Consider the following 21,624-nt stretch of genomic DNA (forward strand, 5'->3'; position numbering starts at 1 on the left):
AACTCAATATAACTCCTCTTAATACAGACAACATGACAGATGTGAGAGGGTGTAAGTAACTCCATATAACTCCTCTTCATGCAGACAACATGACAGCTGTGAGAGGGTGTACGTAACTCATTATAACTCCTCTTAATGCAGACAACATGACAGCTGTGAGAGGGTGTAAGTAACTCAATATAACTCCTCTTAATGCAAACAACATGACAGCTGTGAGAGGGTGTAAGTCACTCAATATAACTCCTCTTAATGCAGACAACATGACAGCTGTGAGAGGGTGTAAGTAACTCAATATAACTCCTCTTAATGCAGACAACATGACAGCTGTGAGAGGGTGTACGTAACTCATTATAACTCCTCTTAATGCAGACAACATGACAGCTGTGAGAGGGTGTAAGTAACTCAATATAACTCCTCTTAATACAGACAACATGACAGATGTGAGAGGGTGTAAGTAACTCCATATAACTCCTCTTAATGCAGACAACATGACAGCTGTGAGAGGGTGTAAGTAACTCAATATAACTCCTCTTAATGCAGACAACATGACAGCTGTGAGAAGGTGTAAGTCACTCAATATAACTCCTCTTAATGCAGACAACATGACAGCTGTGAGAGGGTGAAAGTAACTCAGTATAACTCCTCTTAATGCAGACAACATGACAGCTTTGAGAGGGTGTAAGTAACTCAGTATAACTCCTCTTAATGCAGACAACATGACAGATGTGAGAGGGTGTAAGTAACTCAGTATAATTCCTCTTAATGCAGACAACATGACAGCTGTGAGGTGTAAGTCACTCAATATAACTCCTCTTAATGCAGACAACATGACAGCTGTGAGAGGGTGTAAGTCACTCAATATAACTCCTCTTAATGCAGACAACATGACAGATGTGAGAGGGTGTAAGTAACTCAATATAACTCCTCTTAATGCGCACAACATGACAGCTGTGAGAGGGTGTAAGTAACTCAGTATAACTCCTCTTAATGCGCACAACATGACAGCTGTGAGAGGGTGTAAGTAACTCAGTATAACTCCTCTTAATGCAGACAACATGACAGATGTGAGAGGGTGTAAGTAACTCAATATAACTCCTCTTAATGCAGACAACATGACAGCTGTGAGAGGGTGTAAGTAACTCAATATAACTCCTCTTAATGCAGACAACATGACAGCTGTGAGAGGGTGTAAGTAACTCAGTATAATTCCTCTTAATGCAGACAACATGACAGATGTGAGAGGGTGTAAGTAACTCAATATAACTCCTCTTAATGCAGACAACATGACAGATGTGAGAGGGTGTAAGTAACTCAGTATAACTCCTCTTAATGCAGACAACATGACAGATGTGAGAGGGTGTAAGTAACTCAGTATAACTCCTCTTAATGCAGACAACATGACAGATGTGAGAGGGTATAAGTAACTCAGTATAATTCCTCTTAATGCACACAACATGACAGCTTTGAGAAGATGTAAGTAACTCAATATAATTTGTTTATGTCACTTGTTCATGAATGTACATGTATATTTGTATCATTTAATAGATTATTATTATATAACTCATAAATATACAGATTTATAGAATGTTGTTTAATAGCATCCTTGTGGCTATCTCAACACGGCTTACAATGGATCGATGCTCATAACTCCTCTGCTATTGCACATAAAAAGCTGGTTTTGGCTGCAAACTGTAGCAAACATATTAATGAGTGCAATGAGCTTTTATTTAACAATATTAAATATAGCTCAAATTTACAAATTTTCCCAAATAAAAATATTTGCACAAATTTGACAATAAAAATATGTCTTTAAATTTAGAATGAAATAAAAATTGAAAGCTCCAACAAATTGCAAAGAAGGACACAGGCTATAATATCATCGCAGGTCAATCGCAAGCAATAAATATCAACTGGTAAAGATATTTCTCTGTTTCTCAATGCATATTTATTAAGAGATCTTTGACAATTTGGAGGTAGGTTAGCAGAGTTATTGCATACCAAAGGTTTAACATAGCTCCACCGGAAAAAGAGGGCAAAATGTAAGCGATATTCACTTCGCTCATAAAAGGGCTAAATTTATCTTCCGACAATTCTGACGAGCCATTTCAAAAATACACCGCCAGCCTCTATTTGAACGCCGCCTCCAATTGATTGCTACCAGAGAGGAAGGGTTGAAAAATAAATCGCAATGGCATTCAATTAGAGATTTTACGGTAATTCCTTTTAAAGAAGGTAAATCGCTTATATTGCCAATGGCATGGCCTAAAGGTGCACTATTTATTGGCTACGGGCCAGAGTACACTCTGACATGCCAGGGTTGGTCACGAATATTTAGGTTTATTCAGCTGATTTAATGAGAGCGCACCTCCCAGAGAAAAATGACAGAGTTAAAAGTACTTAGGCCTATTAAAAAGGCAAGACAGATCTCAACCTAGATATTCGTTGTTACTGATAGAGTTCGCCACAACAATGATATTGTCTTGCACTTTTTTATGACAGAATGTCATAGAAAAGTGTAAGATGTCCTATGTCCTATGTCCCGAATCTGACCGGTATCAACCACTGTCAGCATACTGTCCGCATACTGCCAGCATACTGTCCACATACTGTCCGCATACTGTCAGCATACTGTCAGCATACTGTCCGCGTACTGTCCGCATACTGTCCGCATACTGTCAGCATACTGTCCGCATACTGTCCGCATACTGTCCGCATACTGTCAGCATACTGTCCGCATACTGTCAGCATACTGTCCGCATACTGTCCGCATACTGTCCGCATACTGTCCATGTACTGTCCGCGTACTGTCCGCATACTGTCAGCATACTGTCCGCATACTGTCCGCATACTGTCCGCATACTGTCCGCATACTGTCCGCATACTGTCCGCATACTGTCCGCATACTGTCCGCATACTGTCCGCATACTGTCCGCATACTGTCCGCATACTGTCCGCATACTGTCCGCATACTGTCCGCATACTGTCCGCATACTGTCCGCATACTGTCCGCATACTGTCCGCATACTGTCCGCATACTGTCCGCATACTGTCCGCATACTGTCCGCATACTGTCCGCACACTGTCCGCATACTGTCAGCATACTGTCAGCATACTGTCCGCATACTGTCAGCATATTGTCCGCATACTGTCCGCATACTGTCCGCATACTGTCCATGTACTGTCCGCATACTGTCCACATACTGTCCATGTACATACAGAATCTGATGAGTATCTAAAATCTGATTTTTGAATAAATTCATGAAGCTGTATGTGGAGCAGTTTAACCTGCAGTTTCTACTGCTGTATCAGCTGCTAGTTCATCATATACTATCTATTATATTCCAAACAACTTACGATCAATAACAATGTCGAAAGTTTCATCAAGTTCAGGAAGTTGATCAGCTAGAACAGTGACAGGAAGTTGCGCAACCGCCACCCCTTCAGGAACTATTATGTACTCTGAATGTACAGGTTCATAGTCAATACCTTGCTGGGCCTGGCTGTTGTAAAGTCTTGTAACTCGGCTCTGCAACTGCATTGTGGGAAGGTAAGAGAGCGAGGAGACAAAACACAATATGAACATAACTAATGTGACCTTGTTATGTTGTACGATTTCTCTACAAACCAGTGCAATGATATATTCATTGGAGCTTTGTGTTCAGTAGTTTTGTCTTGCAACTATGACTAGACTGTCTTACCCTTGCATAGCAGTTGCTTGTCATACTATGTGACTACAACTCTGAAAGTAGAGCGGCCAAGGGAGGGGGAGGGGGGCTTAGCCGAGGAGACTATATTAGTTAATCGATTAAACCAAACAGAAGAGGAGTTATGCACACCTGTCCAAACACAAGCTTTGACAATTTAGAACAACATCATGCTTTTCAACAAGTTATTTGTAGGCTTTTGTTCACCTTCCTAGCCTACCGCAGCTCTCAACAATACCTGGAAAACTGCCAAGATTTCGTAAAGCATTCTATTTAGCGTCCAGGAAAAAATGATAAAACCGATGGTAACGCCGCTGTCGTGGTCAAGGAAGGCGCCAACGATCTGCTTATCAAATTTAGATGACTAACTCGCTGGCTTGGTTTAGGTTTAGCTTAAGAACTGACCAATGTGGAGATGATGATACGAGAGCCCCCAGCACCGCAACATTGATAAATATAAACCTTACAGCTTCCTAAGATAGCTGTTTATACAAGAAAAAGTATTACACAACAGTAGTGTGGAAACCCGGTGTAAGCCAGTCAAAACAGAAAACACGCCCATGCTTGTCACGGAGCTCTATCCTGTTGGCAATCTTCCAAAATGTTTATCGCCTGATTTGGCCAGACCACTTACTATTGAAACATTTTTAAACAGGTGACCATCTCGATGATGGTGCCAATGATAGTGATGATGATGATGGTGAATAACTGAGGGTACGAAACAGGCCTCATCTTGTTCTGGCTGTTATTTAACATACTAAAAATCCCCCTGTCATACAGCCCACGGCCAAAGTGATATTGGAAAAAAGAAAGGGTACTGATGGTTGAGAAATGCAATATTAGCAGTCAAATGGCACTGCAGTGCAATAGGAAAACTGCAATGGTAGCTGTAATGTACTGGGTGTGGGTGTTATTATATACAACAAACAGCAATAATGAAAGTAAAAGATTATATGTTTATATCTCTCTCCCCCGCAATAGGAGAAATGCAATATTAGAAGTGAAATGCACTGATATTATTAGAATAACCAATATTATTAATATAATAATACAGTAATAATCAAAAACCAATGCACAATTTTGTTTACATTTCAAAACGTCAGAGCTAACAATATCAAGAAGTTGTGATATTTTTATCGATTTTTAGAAAATCTATTTAACAGAACTATTTAGAAAAAATAATAACAGTAACATATTGCCCAACATCAGTCACTATATACTTCGATCTTGTAAATTCGAATGCTTATTCTTATAATTAAATCTTATAAAATCGAATAAATGTTCTTATAATTAAATCCTATAAAATCGAACAATTATTCATATAATTAAATTTTGTAATAATCTCATAAAAATCGTTAAAAAAATATCATCATCATTTCCTTTACTTTCACTGCTTTGGACATCAGTTAGAATACCAAAGCACTCATAAGTGTCCAAAATGTCAGTTACTTTGAAATCGGCAAAAAAGAAACGATTGCTTTTCAGTACTTCTACGTTAATTACAGAAACCTTCGGCAATTGAACAATGCTATAGACTGGTGAGATGTGCACGGTTTATTTTATGAAATGCGCACGACTTAATGGTTCTATTCTCTGTCACTCAGCGTTTCAATTGCCGGTCTTAATTTGGATAAAAGTAAGGCTTGTCAAGTTTTAATAATGATTTCAGGCCGAATTAATCTGTCTCTTTATGTATAATCTGATCAGATGGGTAAGGTTTAAGAAATTTTCTACAAATAATAAAGACTTGGTAACATATTCAAATAGGTTTATATGTGTTTTGTATCATTATTATACTTAAACGACTCCATTGAAATATGGTTAAATTCGTTGATGAGATTTCGGTACAAAAGTTTGCGACGGCGTAGATGAATAATTTTCGTGAGCTGTGTGCACATATGCATTTATCATAAACCTCCCAAACCATCGCTCCGCTCGTGTTTGGTCGTGGGATTAACATCTAAAAGTACCAACATATTAACTTCTAACAGTACCAACATATTAACATCTAACAGTACCAACATATTAACATCTAACAATAACAACATATTAACATCTAACAATAACAACATATTAACATCTAACAGTACCAACATATTAACATCTAACATTACCAACATATTAACAACTAACAGTACCAACATATTAACATCTAACAGTACCAACATATTAACATATAAAAGTATCAACATATTAACATCTAACAGTATTAACATATTAACACCAATAGTCACAGGGCGTCTAAGGCACTAATCACTGAACACAGTTCTATTACAATAAGTAATTTTCCCTTGAAGTCGCATCATTCACCCAATAATTTAATAAGCTCATGTAATTGTTCATGATATATTACGTACCTTTCTATAAAAAGTAACAACTGGCAGTGAGGGTGTTAGTGACTCTGGTTCAATGTCAACCTTGTACCAAGTACATAACAGAGTGCCCTGGTCTAGCTCGAATGCAGTGCAAAGCTTTTCTATGAGACAAAACTGTGCACAAGCCTGCAAGAAAAGAAAACTACAGAAAATGGGGTAGCTTTATCATCATTATTTGCTAGGAATTAAAATTGCAGAAAACATTTTTTTGGGTGACGAGCATAAGAGCAATATGTATTATTAGTAACATGTATGTGGTGCACGTGAGAGCAATATGTATTATTAGTAACATGTATGTGGTGTGCTTGAGAGCAATATGTATTATTAGTAACATGTATGTGGTAATTGTGAGAGCAATATGTATTATTAGTAACATGTATGTGGTGCACGTGAGAGCAATATGTATTATTAGTAACATGTATGTGGTGCGCGTGAGAGCAATATGTATTATTAGTAACATGTATGTGGTGCGCGTGAGAGCAATATGTATTATTAGTAACATGTATGTGGTAATTGTGAGAGCAATATGTATTATTAGTAACATGTATGCGGTGCGCGTGAGAGCAATATGTATTATTAGTAACATGTATGTGGTGCGCGTGAGAGCAATATGTATTATTAGTAACATGTGGCCCGTGTGAGATGTGGGTCAGATACATATATAGGTGATTATACATACGAGTATATACATGCATCCATTACTATGGTGTTATGAACACAGCACATGTACGTATAAGTGCATATATACATCTGTAACTATGGTAACTATAGTGTCATTTCTGGAAATGAATCATATAAAAACGGACTCACTGTCACGTGGTAAGTTTTCATTTCTGGCAAGCCTTGCTTAGGCAAATATTTTGGTACATATTTTGCTGCTTGGTCACTAACACAGTTTATACAATATTGTCTAGCTAGTAGGAGTTCCTTTATTTACCTTCCACATGTTTAATTATAATCATGGATAATCAAGCATCCCTAATAGTCCTCAGATAGCAGTCAAATCTGACTTGCAAATGGAACTCATATATAACAGCTAATATAAAATAGCCATAAACATAGAGCTAAGAGTCATCTATTTTATATAGCCAGTAAAACTACCTGAAGCGGGTTGGCCTGGTCAGCCCTATTGAGTGGGGTGCCGGCGGACCCAGCTCTACCGTCTAGGGGGCCTTCATAGAACCATAGGTAATCAGTTGGTGAGATATTATCTGCCAGGCGTGTTAGGCTCACCATTTCTGTACTGTAGTATACCTGAAGGTCATTGAAAAGGCCTCCGCTGCAATCGGTATAGGGCACGAGTCAAACTGCATGCATGTTACACCGTGCCACGCCACGGCATATATGGCATAATAAGGGCTCCGGAAGGTATTCAGTTACTTATGATGCTGAGATGCCATAACAGAGAAAAGATGTTATTCAGAGACATTGTCTATTCAACTGAGTGATTAGGAACTCGAGCATGTATCAACAAGCTCGCTGGAATAATTGAATGTTAAGCAAACAATTAGAACCTGACTCAGACATAACAGAACATAGAAATTTGAGCTCTCGCAAACCTCCGGTAAATCGTCACATTTTGCACTGATCTTTCTTCGTCTTCTCGAAGAGCGAATTCTTCAGAGGCAAATCCCACAATGCCATAAGCGTTATCATTGGCTAGAATCTCCAGAGTGAACAGCCGATTCAATCCGACACGGCCTCCGTTGGTGGCAAGTGTCAGGTTGAAGGTGACGAGCTAAAAAATGGATCACAAGTTTCAGGACTTTTTAGCACATGCACTATTACTGCCTCCATATGTACTACAACTACCTCCATATGTACTACTACTACTACTACCTTCATGTGTACTACTTCTACCTCCTTATGAACTACAACTGCTTCCATAAGTACTACTACTACCTCCATATGTACTATTACTACCTCCATATGCACTATTAATGCCTCCATATGCACTATTACTGCCTCCATATGTACTATTACTGCCTCCATATGTACTACTACTACCTCCATATGTACTACAACTGCCTCCATATGTACTACAACTGCCTCCATATGTACTAGATTTGCCTCCATATGTACTACAACTGCTTCCATATGTACTACAACTGCCTCCATATGTACTACTACTACTACCTCCATATGTACTACAACTGCCTCCATATGTACTACAACTACCTCCATATGTACTACAACTGCCTCCATATGTACTACAACTACCTCCATATGTACTACAACTGCCTCCATATGTACTACAACTACCTCCATATGTACTACTACTACTACCTCCATATGTACTACTACTACTACTACCTTCATGTGTACAACTGCCTCCATATGTACTACTACTACCTTCCACGAATTAGTTTGAGCATCTATTGTTTCAAAGACTAGTTTACACGTTTCTGACAGAGAGAGTGGTACAGAGTTACCAGCAGACCATATCAACAGCTGATTGTATGTCACTGATCAGACCAAGCTACACACATGCAAGCAACCTCTCCAACCAATTAATGTTACCTATAACATTATGTATTTATAATATATAATAATATACCTAATCTATATCAACAAACCCCACGTTATCATTGCGCGTGTTTCTACATTTTTTGGCTAACTTGGCATGAATGTGCTGTTGGCTTCCGCTAAATCACCAAAAATATTTGGTTCAATAACTCGGTTGAATTCTTAATAACCTGCCTCTCAATCACTCAGCTGATTCAAAACTCAAGAATAAACTATTTCTATAGCATAATTCGAATAGCAAGAGTTCTTTGTATGCTTTCAGGACAAATGCACTCGAGGAACGCAAGGATTCTGGTTCTTTCCTTTGCGCTCGAGGAACGCAACATGGATTCTGGCCGCAAAAGCAATCAGCGCTGAAATCTGATTCGACAGTGTAAGAAATCCAAGGCATTGCCAAGTTTACTGCTAGTGATATATTTAAATACATATCTATATACATATATATATATCTATATACATATCTATATACAGCACATATCTATATATATATTTCTCAAAGTATGTGTGTGGATCTGTGTGTCATTCCGGCTATAGCGCACGCTGATTATTTTACCGATGCGGCTACGCATTATGATGCCCCTGTTAAAAAATATTTTTCATAAGGTTCAATTACTATATCTGGAGTCAAGGCCAATTCTTCCCACGCGGACAATTATATTGTCTCCGTGGAAAGAGCATGATCTGAAGTTTAAAAGTTGTTTGACAAAGTTTGAAAACCTTTACAGTTATTTTTATTTTCTCTTAAACATTTCAACTACACAAAACACTTTTCTCATGATATGTAGTTTGAAAGTTAGAATAGCAAATGTTGTTGTATATATTAAATACAAATCAATTTTCTGTGCAGACTTTTTTATTACCCAGGCAACGCCGGGTAGTACAGCTAGCACATATCTAGATATATCCACTTTTGTGATTTAAGCTCTCTGGTGTCAGCACATTGACTTTCTTAAAGTCAGTGAGACAACTTAGTTGTTTCATGGCAGGAAGTCAACTCTCATTGGCAATGGGATTTGTCTCCCTTGCCTGCTGTGAGCTGCACTGATGAGGCTTCAATAGCCGAAACAGTACTGTCTATAGCATGAGTATATATATATATATATATATATATATATATATATATATATATATATACCTTTATACATATCTATACACATATCTATATATATATATATACAGTCAAACATGGATAACTCGAACTTCACGGGACCGAGCAAAAGTGTTCGAATTATCAGAGCGTTCAAGTTATCAGAGCACTGTCACAAGTCCATGTATTTACTTATTTATTAGTAGATACATGTACATATACAAACTATAATATAAATCAAAAGCACAACTGGCTTGTTTCAAATTAAATGCTTCTAAAGTAAAGTTTAAAACGTTTTTATCAAAAAGTATAGAGATTTTTCTTTCACTTGAGATTGGTTCGTTGTTTGAGGTGATGTTATTGCCAGGACGTTTTTTAGATTGACATTGGCAAAACTTGATCGTTGTTGAAATGCTCAAAAGAAAAGACATCTTTTTCTTTTGAGCGTTTTATCCACGATCAATTTTGCCGATTTTTCTTGAAGTTTATGCAAAGATTACCTCACTTTACCTTGCTTCCGAAGGGCGATCACTATGTGGATGTTTGGTATAAATCAAATTTCACCAAACCTTTAGAAAAGTTGTTGACAAAAATATTTTGCCGATGGTGGTAATAACGACGCTTATGAATTACGAAAAGTTGAGGTTTACCTCTATGGCTTGGAATAAAGTGATTTTCTAAAGCGATAACAACCATTTCGGTAGCCGTTGGGAAAAAAACAGTTCGAGTTAACAGTGTTGAGTTCGAGTTATCTATAGCAATTTATCATTACGTGGGAACGGACCAAAGAAACCGTTCGAGTTAACCATGTGTTCAAGCTATCCGTGGGCGAGTTATCCATGTTTGATTGTATCTATATACATATCTATACACATATCTATACACATATTTATACACATATCTATACGTACACGTACCTATACACACACACACATATATATATATATATATATATCTATATAAATTTTTATATGTACATAACTATATACATATGTATATATATAAATCTCAAAGTGTGTCTTCTGTCCAGTTAGAGCAATTAAGTTTTAGGAACAAGAAATGCGCTGTGCACTGAAACTAAATTCACGAAGATTGCCACAGCAAGTTTGTAAACACGGCAAGTTTGTAAACACGGCAAGTTTGTAAACACGGCAAGTTTGTAAACACGGCAAGTTTGTAAACACGACAAGTTTGTAAACACGACAAGTTTGTAAACACGGCAAGTTTGTGAACACGGCAAGTTTGTAAACACGGCAAGTTTGTAAACACGGCAAGTTTGTAAACACGGCAAGTTTGTAAACACGGCAAGTTTGTAAACACGGCAAGTTTGTAAACACGGCAAGTTTGTAAACACGGCAAGTTTGTAAACACGGCAAGTTTGTAAACACGGCAAGTTTGTAAACACGACAAGTTTGTAAACACGGCAAGTTTGTAAACACAGCAAGTTTGTAAACATGGCAAGTTTGTAAACACGGCAAGTTTGTAAACACGGCAAGTTTGTAAACACGGCAAGTTTGTGAACACAGCAAGTTTGTGAACACAGCAAGTTTGTGAACACGACAAGTTTGTGAACACGGCAAGTTTGTAAACACGGCAAGTTTGTAAACACGGCAAGTTCGTAAACACGGCAAGTTCGTAAACACGGCAAGTTTGTAAACACGGCAAGTTTGTGAACACGGCAAGTTTGTGAACACAGCAAGTTTGTAAACACGGCAAGTTTGTAAACACGGCAAGTTTGTAAACACGGCAAGTTTGTAAACACGGCAAGTTTGTAAACACGACAAGTTTGTAAACACGACAAGTTTGTAAACACGGCAAGTTTGTGAACATGGCAAGTTTGTAAACACGGCAAGTTTGTAAACACGGCAAGTTTGTAAACACGGCAAGTTTGTGAACATGGCAAGTTTGTGAACACGGCAAGTTTGTAAACACGGCAAGTTTGTAAACACGGCAAGTTTGTAAACACGGCAAGTTTGTAAACACGGCAAGTTTGTAAACACAACAAGTTTGTAAACACGACAAGTTTGTAAACACGGCAAGTTTGTGAACACGGCAAGTTTGTAAACACGGCAAGTTTGTAAACACGGCAAGTTTGTGAACACGGCAAGTTTGTAAACACGGCAAGTTTGTAAACACAGCAAGTTTGTAAACACAGCAAGTTTGTGAACACGGCAAGTTTGTAAACACGGCAAGTTTGTAAACACGGCAAGTTTGTAAACACGGCAAGTTTGTAAACACGGCAAGTTTGTAAACACGGCAAGTTTGTAAACGCGACAAGTTTGTGAACACGGCAAGTTTGTAAACACGGCAAGTTTGTAAACACGGCAAGTTTGTAAACACGACAAGTTTGTAAACACGGCAAGTTTGTAAACACGGCAAGTTTGTGAACACAGCAAGTTTGTGAACACAGCAAGTTTGTAAACACGGCAAGTTTGTAAACACAGCAAGTTTGTGAACACGGCAAGTTTGTGAACACGGCAAGTTTGTGAACACAGCAAGTTTGTAAACACGCACACCTAACCACAGGGCTAAGCAGTTCTTATGATTCGTAGCTATTTTATCTACGGTATTTTTATCGCTGAATGGGGTGGGGGTATGTTTATCGCTACATACCGGGATACACCTTTGCTATTACTTATATTTACTAATATTATCTTTTGCGTTTGTTTTGCTTTCAAAAAATTTTTCAAAGCCATTTCAAAATTCATTACCCTATTTTTATAATTTGTGATTTTCAAATGTGATGTTTCAATTTCAAATGTTCTACTACCAGCTCCAATTTCTGGTACTTCCTTGTGGCAACTATTAAATTTAAACCTGGACTGTTGTATTATCTCGGGCAAGAATTGCATCTAAATTATCTCTCCATTCGGTCAGACAAAGTATCTGACAAAAACAGTCCGATATCTTATTTTCACATTTGTTTCAGAATCGAGAGGTACAAGTACCGTGGCATCTAATGGTTGAATGGACTATATAATATATAATGCTATATAATATATAATGCTATATAATATATAATGCTATATAATATATAATGCTATATAATATATAATGCTATAGAACGGTAACCTTTTTATACACACCCTTCTATGTAATCAGTGTTACTAATAATTCCGCATACTTATGATTTTTAATTTCTTTTCTCAGTTCGTAATAATCGTATCAGTGTTGAATCATTTTTCATTGTAACCATTGTAGCAAAACAGACTATTTAGCCATAACTTGTTAATTATTTCACATCTAAACGCCTTAACAGTTGAGTTGTTTTATTTTTTTCCTATTTATTTGAACTGCACAAAACACTTTTCTAACACTTTTAAAAATTAAAATTGTGAATGTTGTAAAGTTATATTAAATAAAAATTAATAAATTTTCTGTCCAAAAGCATTTTTACTACCCGAGCAACGCCTGGCATTCAGTTAGTATAATATGAATTATCTTCCCATTGATCGTATCAAATGGGTTTATTATAATGACTTGCCTCAGATATCTCTGGTAGATCGTCTGCTCTAACTGAAACCTTAATTGCCTGGCTTTCTTGGTTTGTAGTAAAATAGATGGTGCCATATGCTGGTTCAATATCCTCGCTAGCCAATTCCTCTACAAACACCCAGACTCATTTTCATTTTAACCTGACAGAGAAAAATGAATAGCTGGAAAACAGGCAAGTGTCATGGTATATTATAGTGATTTGACATGACAGGCAAGTGTCATGGTATATTATAGTTATTTGACATGACAGGCAAGTGTCATGGTATATTATAGTGATTTGACATGACAGGAAAGTGTCATGGTATATTATAGTGATTTGACATGACAGGCAAGTGTCATGGTATATTATAGTGATTTGACATGACAGGCAAGTGTCATGGTATATTATAGTGATTTGACATGACAGGAAAGAATAGTATTTAACAAATATCAAAAATAATGCTTTAAAAAGTTTTGTATCTAATCTTCCTGCATAGACAATCTAGGCAGTAGCAAAACAAGGTGCTCTAAAAGATCATGAGCCATAACTTTCAGAACAGGGTACTCTAGAGATCATGAGTCATAGCTATCAGAACAAGGTACTCTAGAGATCATGAGTCATAGCTATCATAACAGGGTACTCTAGAGATCATGAGTCATAGCTATCGTAACAGGGTACTCTAGAGATCATGAGTCATAGCTATCAGCACAGGCTACTCTAGAGATCATGAGTCATTGCTATCATAACAGAGTACACTAGAGATCATGAGTCATAGCTATCAGAACAGGGTACTCTAGAGATCATGAGTCATAGATATCATAACAGGGTACTTTAGAGATCATGAGTCATAGCTATCAGAACAGGGTACTCTATAGATCATGAGTCATAGCTATCGTAACAGAGTACTCTAGAGATCATGAGACCTAGCTATCAGCTCAAGGTACTCTAGAGATCATGAGACATAGCTATCATAACAGAGGACTCTAGAGATCATGAGTCATAGCTATCAGAACAGGGTACTCTAGAGATCATGAGTCATAGCTATCAGCACAAGGTACTCTAGAGATCATGAGTCATAGATATCATAACAGAGGACTCTAGCAATAAATATACAATGACCCAAGTTAGCAGACCTGTTTGTGTGAGAGCAAGCCACTGCACAGCTACAATGTCCATCAAACCTCCCCTTCTGCTCACAAGTATCTCAACCTCTCGGGTGCCATGTTCTGGCTCCTCTACCACCTCTGAAGAAGCTGCAAACTCTAAAACCGAGAGAACAAACAATCATTATGATTAAGAGGGATGTGATGGAGACTTATGACGTGACAGTCAGTTTTGTGTAGCCCATTGTGAACCTGCTTGCCAATTACTTGCTTTGTGTTAACTACTGACTGATCAAAAAGGGGTTGTCCAAAAAGGAAGATGACTGGGGAGTATAGTATGAAGTAGAGGATCCCTAAGGTGTGGAAGCTTCATCTCCAGATTCCAAAGTGGACATTTGACACAAAACCAAATGCAAAGAAAGAAGTAAAAAAAATTATCAGGATGAAAAAGTGTAGAGGCAGAAATACTGAGTGATTCAACATACAACTAGGTAAACATGTTGATAAAACTGAAGCGTACCAAAGGCTCCATGGGGATCATCTGAAGATAGGATAGTGACAGTCGATTTAGTGATGTTGCCGAGTGTGGCGCCTCCAGCGGCAGGTGCCAGCAGGCTGACTGTAAACCACTCACTCAATTCAGGGAAGCCGTCATCATTTACATGAATCGGCATCTAAACAAAAAACACCACACTCAACACTTCTAGAAAAACAACCTCTATAATACGTTACCGTCCTAAGAAACTCACTAACATTTAGAAATTTCTAGCAAATAGCGAAAGGAACATTCTAGAAAAATGTAAGAGAGTGTCTCTTACTTTTCTACTTTCAGCCCAGTTATCATAACTACCAGACGTACGGCAGCTGCTATATAAATAAACAAGGACAGTAGCATCACCTGTTTAATGTCTTCACCATCTGAGAGTAAAACATTGTTTGAAGCAAGATAATAATCAGCAGTCGGTGTTGCATTCCCTGGTACAACCTCAAATCGTACTGTCACCTACAAGAGATACATACTAAATTCTCTCTATGACAAAAGTTCAGAATGGCGATGACAGAGTTTAAGATACTTTATTTTACTTCCAAGATTTTAAGACAAGTCAAGTAAAAGCTTTGTACACAAATTAAGAAAGTTCAGTGAGTAAACATAACTGTACACTGTACACTGTACACGCTAACAGCAGCAAGTCACACATCTGTGTAGCGCATGCTGTTTCCTAGTCTAGCCTCTAAGGCATAACCATTACCAGTTAGCAGCTTTACAGAACATGAAATAATTTTTAATGATTTCCTGAACGGCTCAAGCAGGCTACCGCAGCCACAGCAATATGCTGTTAGCCGCTGTACAAAATGATGCATTCTGCTCATGACGTACTTAACAAGACAAACTGAATGCACTATCATAAAGTAGATAAAAACTGCCAGCAGTCTAGCAGTCCAGAAATCTATAAAAGTATAAAGGAAAACACGTAAAACCCTTTCATACAAGGTGATGATTGTATGCTGACCACACCAATGAAACATGGCAAAGGCTAGCCAGTATACATACTTCTCCAAACAGCCCTCCAGATCTGTGCACATACAGTAAAGGAGTTGTGTCCTCTTCCCTAACACTAATTTGTGAGCTGGATAACTGGAGAATACCGTTAGCATTGTCATTTCTCTCAATTACGACTTGAGCGATACTAGTGAGACCTGCTCCTACCGCTGGGGAGTCTGCAACTGTAAGAGAGAGTGATACTGGTGAGACCTGCTACTACTGCTACAGAGTCTGCACTGTAAGAGAGAGTGATACTGGTGAGACCTGCTACTACTGCTACAGAGTCTGCAACTGTAAGAGTGAGTAATACTGGTGAGACCTGCTACTACTGCTACGGAGTCTGCAACTGTAAGAGAGAGTGATACTAGTGAGACCTGCTACTACTGCTGCATAGTCTGCAACTGTAAGAGAGAGTGATACTGGTGAGACCTGCTACTACTGCTACAGAGTCTGCAACTGTAAGAGAGAGTGATACTGGTGAGACCTGCTACTACTGCTACAGAGTCTGCAACTGTAAGAGTGAGTAATACTGGTGAGACCTGCTACTACTGCTACGGAGTCTGCAACTGTAAGAGAGAGTGATACTAGTGAGACCTGCTACTACTGCTACATAGTCTGCAACTGTAAGAGAGAGTGATACTGGTGAGACCTGCTACTACTGCTACAGAGTCTGCAACTGTAAGAGAGAGTGATACTGGTGAGACCTGCTACTACTGCTACAGAGTCTGCAACTGTAAGAGTGAGTGATACTGGTGAGACCTGCTACTACTGCTACATAGTCTGCAACTGTAAGAGAGAGTGATACTGGTGAGACCTGCTACTACTGCTACAGAGTCTGCAACTGTAAGAGTGAGTGATACTGGTGAGACCCGCTACTACTGCTACAGAGTCTGCAACTGTAAGAGTGAGTAATACTGGTGAGATCTGCTACTACTGCTACAGAGTCTGCAACTGTAAGAGTGAGTGATACTGGTGAGACCCGCTACTACTGCTACAGAGTCTGCAACTGTAAGAGTGAGTAATACTGGTGAGATCTGCTACTACTGCTACAGAGTCTGCAACTGTAAGAGTGAGTGATACTGGTGAGACCTGCTACTACTGCTACAAAGTCTGTAACTGTAAGAGTGAGTAATACTGGTGAGACCTGCTACTACCACTGGAGAATCTGTGACTGTAAGAGAGAGTGATACTGGTGAGACCTGCTACTACTGCTACAGAGTCTGTAACTGTAAGAGTGAGTGAGTAATACTGGTGAGACCTGCTACTACCACTGGAGAGTCTGCAACTGTAAGAGAGAGTGATACTGGTGAGACCTGCTACTACTGCTACAGAGTCTGCAACTGTAAGAGTGAGTAATACTGGTGAGACCTGCTACTACCACTGGAGAGTTTGCAACTGTAAAGGTAGGGCCACACGAGACAAAATTCTCACGAAATCAGCGAAATTTGGACGAAACGATTCGTACGAATTGACATTTGGACGAATTCGTCCATCGTTGGTTGCGCACGATAAACGAATCCTGAATTGGACGAAACGTCAAAAATTCCTACGAATCGTTGTTTGATTGGTCGGTTGAAAAGGTTAGTTGAATGTTGAAGGTAGTTTTCTTTTGCGCATGTTTGTACTGAAGCAAATGATTGAAACGGAATCGGCTTCAATTTATCACTGGGTTCTGATTGGCTAGTTGAAAGTTAGTTTCGTACGAATCCGTGGTGGGGAAACTCCGTGTGGCAGGTCAGAAATTTCGTGCGAATGGAATTTCCCAGATTAGTTGAAATTACACGATATGTGTGGCCTTACCTTAAGAGAGAGTGAGTGATACTAGTGAGACCTGCTACTAGTGCCGTAATAAAGGAATAATGATAAGGCAATGATTAGGGGTAAGTAGGGATATTGGAAAATGACTAGAAAGAAGATGCTAAGTTAGCCGCATGCACCTGATTGGACAAAAGTGAGTTTTAAGCAATATCTCATCTTCCTGTCATACAGGCAACTCTGGTAGAGCTATATAATGTTCAATAGGTTCAGCAGTGTACCAAATACCATGAAGAACTGCAGTTTGACTTTCTATTACTAAGAAAACCTTCTAATAACTTCAAATCTACAAAAAGCTGTCGATTTGAAAAGATACTTGCATTTAATATGTGAGATATGTAAACCTACGTAATCTTGCTTGGCCCCCTGAGAGCAGCCTGGCAGAGGTAAGATGGAGAAAGAAAGACTCATCCGTCTCTGGAATGTCGTCCTCTCTGAGTAAGACAGATATTGTCTGATTAATCTGTCCTTCTTCAAACGTAACAGATGCGTTGTGAACAGGAACATAGTCAGTAGAGTTGGCCTTTCTTACCCCGACCGGGTAAAAAATCGACTCGTAGTCGATGGACGTTGTCTCATAGGTCACCTCAGCCACCCCAGAATGGCCCTTGGTCCGTGTGATCATCAGAACTACCTCTGTAATAAAGGGCATTGAGAGAGTGGCACAACCTGACATACTGTGTCAGCAGGTGCATCACAGTAACTTATAGGGAGTGCAACTAATTGATCCGACAGCACCCTTTCATATCAGTTTCAGAAACTGTATATATGACAAAGAAGAAAAGCAGGTTGCAGTATTTGCGAAACGAAATTTGCAACGGAATTTAACAAAGGCCCAAAAAAGACGAATAGTGTCCAAAACAAAAACACAGTTTGCACAAAAAGCCTGCAATGTTCATAACAAACTTGTAAGGCTGTAAAGGGACTTATACAACCAGCTGAGTAGTGCCACTCATGCAAACAGCTAAGGAAGGATATAAAGTCAAGGCTCCTGGCCAAAAGAGGTTTAAATTTTAATGTGAAACTAAATTCATCTACCTGTGGCAGACTCATCAACCAGTACAACCCTCGATGCATCTGCTAAAATGAATACTCCATACGGATCATCGTTAGCTAGGATCGTAATGGTAGAGTTGAGGAGGGCGTTATCCCCCAGTCGACCCTAGAAAGGCACAACAGAAGAGATTAGGCGATCAAAAGATAATTAAACATGTTGTATTAGAGCAGTTTTTGTCTGCGTAGAAAGGTGAACAAGCCAAAATTGATTAAAACATTGGCGGATGTTTTGAGAGAGCATTCGCGTGCTACTCATCGATTGGTATTAAGTTACAGAACAGCAAGAAAAAACAGTGCAGGGCAGTTGTGAAAACATACAAACACCAAGTTTATTAATATTATGCATTTCAGGAACAAATAGTATTTTAAGATGGTTTACAAGAGAAAACAGGGATGACATGAACGGAGTCCTGAGTCAGCTGCAGGATGCGCTATCATCCAGTAAGTTATGCAATGAGAAGCCTATGAGAATTTTAATATATTCCAGAGTAGTGGGATGCAATGATGTCAGAGAGAGGAGGTTAAGTTCAATAGCCTGTGATCATCAATATGAACAGTAGGATAAAGTGAATAAGACTAATGATGCTAGAGGGATGTGCCCATATTAAATTATCTTTAGGAGAGATATTACAACTCCATACACAGTAAGATACCTCTAAACTGGTAGTGTTGATAGACACTGCAGTATAATCTATTTATGTGCTAGATTATGCAGAGCTAAATAGCCAGTCAGAGGCTCAGTGACTGATTAGACTCAACTAATCCAACTCAACTGTGTAAAAGCCAAAACATACTTTTGAAACTTCTGTGAGTTGAAGAGTAAAAACTTCATCAAGCTCCGGTATTGCATCTGCCCGCACAGAGAGAACTAAACTAGCTTTACTCTCACCGTCCTTGAACTCTACAGAACCCGTGCGAGAAAGAAAGTCGGAATTTTCATCATCAGTAATGTACCAGGACACTGTTGTAGTACTAATTAGACCACCCAAACGGACCACCTGTTAGAGAGATAAACACATATATTAGTCTCCAAAAGCTCAAGGAGTGTTGAGTGGGTGTAAAATGAGCCACTCTATTACAACTCGTGTGAATCGTGATAGATGTTGTCACATCATAGTCTGCAGTAGCTAGGGCTCTCAATGACATAAAAATAACATCGAAATATGATAGAGTAGCTGTAACAGTTAATATAGATATATACTAGAATAGCTGTAATAGTTAATATAGAGATATAATAGAGTAGCTGTAACAGTTAATATAGAGATATAATAGAGTAGCTGTAATAGTTAATATAGAGATATAATAGAGTAGCTGTAATAGTTAATATAGAGATATAATAGAGTAGCTGTAACAGTTAATATAGAGATATAATAGAGTAGCTGTAATAGTTAATATAGAGATATAATAGAGTAGCTGTAACAGTTAATATAGAGATATAATAGAGTAACTGTAACAGTTAATATAGAGATATAATAGAGTAGCTGTAACAGTTAATATAGAGATATAATAGAGTAGCTGTAACAGTTAATATAGAGATATAATAGAGTAGCTGTAATAGTTAATATAGAGATATAATAGAGTAGCTGTAATAGTTAATATAGAGATATAATAGAGTAGCTGTAACAGTTAATATAGAGATATAATAGAGTAGCTGTAACAGTTAATATAGAGATATAATAGAGTAGCTGTAACAGTTAATATAGAGATATAATAGAGTAGCTGTAATAGTTAATATAGAGATATAATAGAGTAAGTGTAACAGTTAATATAGAGATATAATAGAGTAGCTGTAACAGTTAATATAGAGATATAATAGAGTAGCTGTAATAGTTAATATAGAGATATAATAGAGTAGCTGTAATAGTTAATATAGAGATATAATAGAATAGCTGTAATAGTTAATATAGAGATATAATAGAGTAGCTGTAATAGTTAATATAGAGATATAATAGAGTAAGTGTAACAGTTAATATAGAGATATAATAGAGTAGCTGTAATAGTTAATATAGAGATATAATAGAGTAGCTGTAATAGTTAATATAGAGATATAATAGAGTAGCTGTAACAGTTAATATAGAGATATAATAGAGTAGCTGTAACAGTTAATATAGAGATATAATAGAGTAGCTGTAACAGTTAATATAGAGATATAATATAGTAGCTGTAATAGTTAATATAGAGATATAATAGAGTAGCTGTAACAGTTAATATAGAGATATAATAGAATAGCTGTAATAGTTAATATAGAGATATAATAGAGTATCTGTAACAGTTAATATAGAGATATAATAGAGTAGCTGTAACAGTTAATATAGAGATATAATAGAGTAAGTGTAATAGTTAATATAGAGATATAATAGAGTAGCTGTAACAGTTAATATAGAGATATAATAGAGTAGCTGTAACAGTTAATATAGAGATATAATAGAGTAGCTGTAATAGTTAATATAGAGATATAATAGAGTAGCTGTAACAGTTAATATAGAGATATAATAGAGTAGCTGTAATAGTTAATATAGAGATATAATAGAGTAGCTGTAACAGTTAATATAGAGATATAATAGAATAGCTGTAACAGTTAATATAGAGATATAATAGAGTAGCTGTAATAGTTAATATAGAGATATAATAGAGTAGCTGTAACAGTTAATATAGAGATATAATAGAATAGCTGTAATAGTTAATATAGAGATATAATAGAGTATCTGTAACAGTTAATATAGAGATATAATAGAGTAGCTGTAACAGTTAATATAGAGATATAATAGAGTAAGTGTAATAGTTAATATAGAGATATAATAGAGTAGCTGTAACAGTTAATATAGAGATATAATAGAGTAGCTGTAACAGTTAATATAGAGATATAATATAGTAGCTGTAATAGTTAATATAGAGATATAATAGAGTAGCTGTAACAGTTAATATAGAGATATAATAGAG

General features: G+C 37.5%; 1 protein-coding gene across 1 annotated transcript in view; it reads right to left on the minus strand.

Annotated features, from left to right (window-relative positions):
• Nucleotides 1-21,624, minus strand: part of LOC137390986 (adhesion G-protein coupled receptor V1-like) — a 124,379-nt gene that overhangs the window by 47,725 nt on the left and 55,030 nt on the right. Inside the window, exons 31-43 of the mRNA XM_068077300.1 lie at nucleotides 19,479-19,682; nucleotides 18,667-18,790; nucleotides 17,977-18,264; nucleotides 15,823-15,995; nucleotides 15,169-15,273; nucleotides 14,791-14,944; nucleotides 14,301-14,429; nucleotides 13,177-13,295; nucleotides 7,639-7,817; nucleotides 7,181-7,358; nucleotides 6,062-6,205; nucleotides 3,355-3,532; nucleotides 2,641-3,068 (exon numbers count right to left, since the gene is read on the minus strand). Of these exons, the coding sequence (XP_067933401.1) occupies nucleotides 2,641-3,068; nucleotides 3,355-3,532; nucleotides 6,062-6,205; nucleotides 7,181-7,358; nucleotides 7,639-7,817; nucleotides 13,177-13,295; nucleotides 14,301-14,429; nucleotides 14,791-14,944; nucleotides 15,169-15,273; nucleotides 15,823-15,995; nucleotides 17,977-18,264; nucleotides 18,667-18,790; nucleotides 19,479-19,682 (2,403 nt within the window). The remainder of the gene's footprint in view (nucleotides 1-2,640; nucleotides 3,069-3,354; nucleotides 3,533-6,061; nucleotides 6,206-7,180; nucleotides 7,359-7,638; nucleotides 7,818-13,176; nucleotides 13,296-14,300; nucleotides 14,430-14,790; nucleotides 14,945-15,168; nucleotides 15,274-15,822; nucleotides 15,996-17,976; nucleotides 18,265-18,666; nucleotides 18,791-19,478; nucleotides 19,683-21,624) is intronic.

This window comes from Watersipora subatra, chromosome 3 (assembly GCF_963576615.1).
Source record: "Watersipora subatra chromosome 3, tzWatSuba1.1, whole genome shotgun sequence".
NCBI lineage: Eukaryota > Metazoa > Bryozoa > Gymnolaemata > Cheilostomatida > Watersiporidae > Watersipora > Watersipora subatra.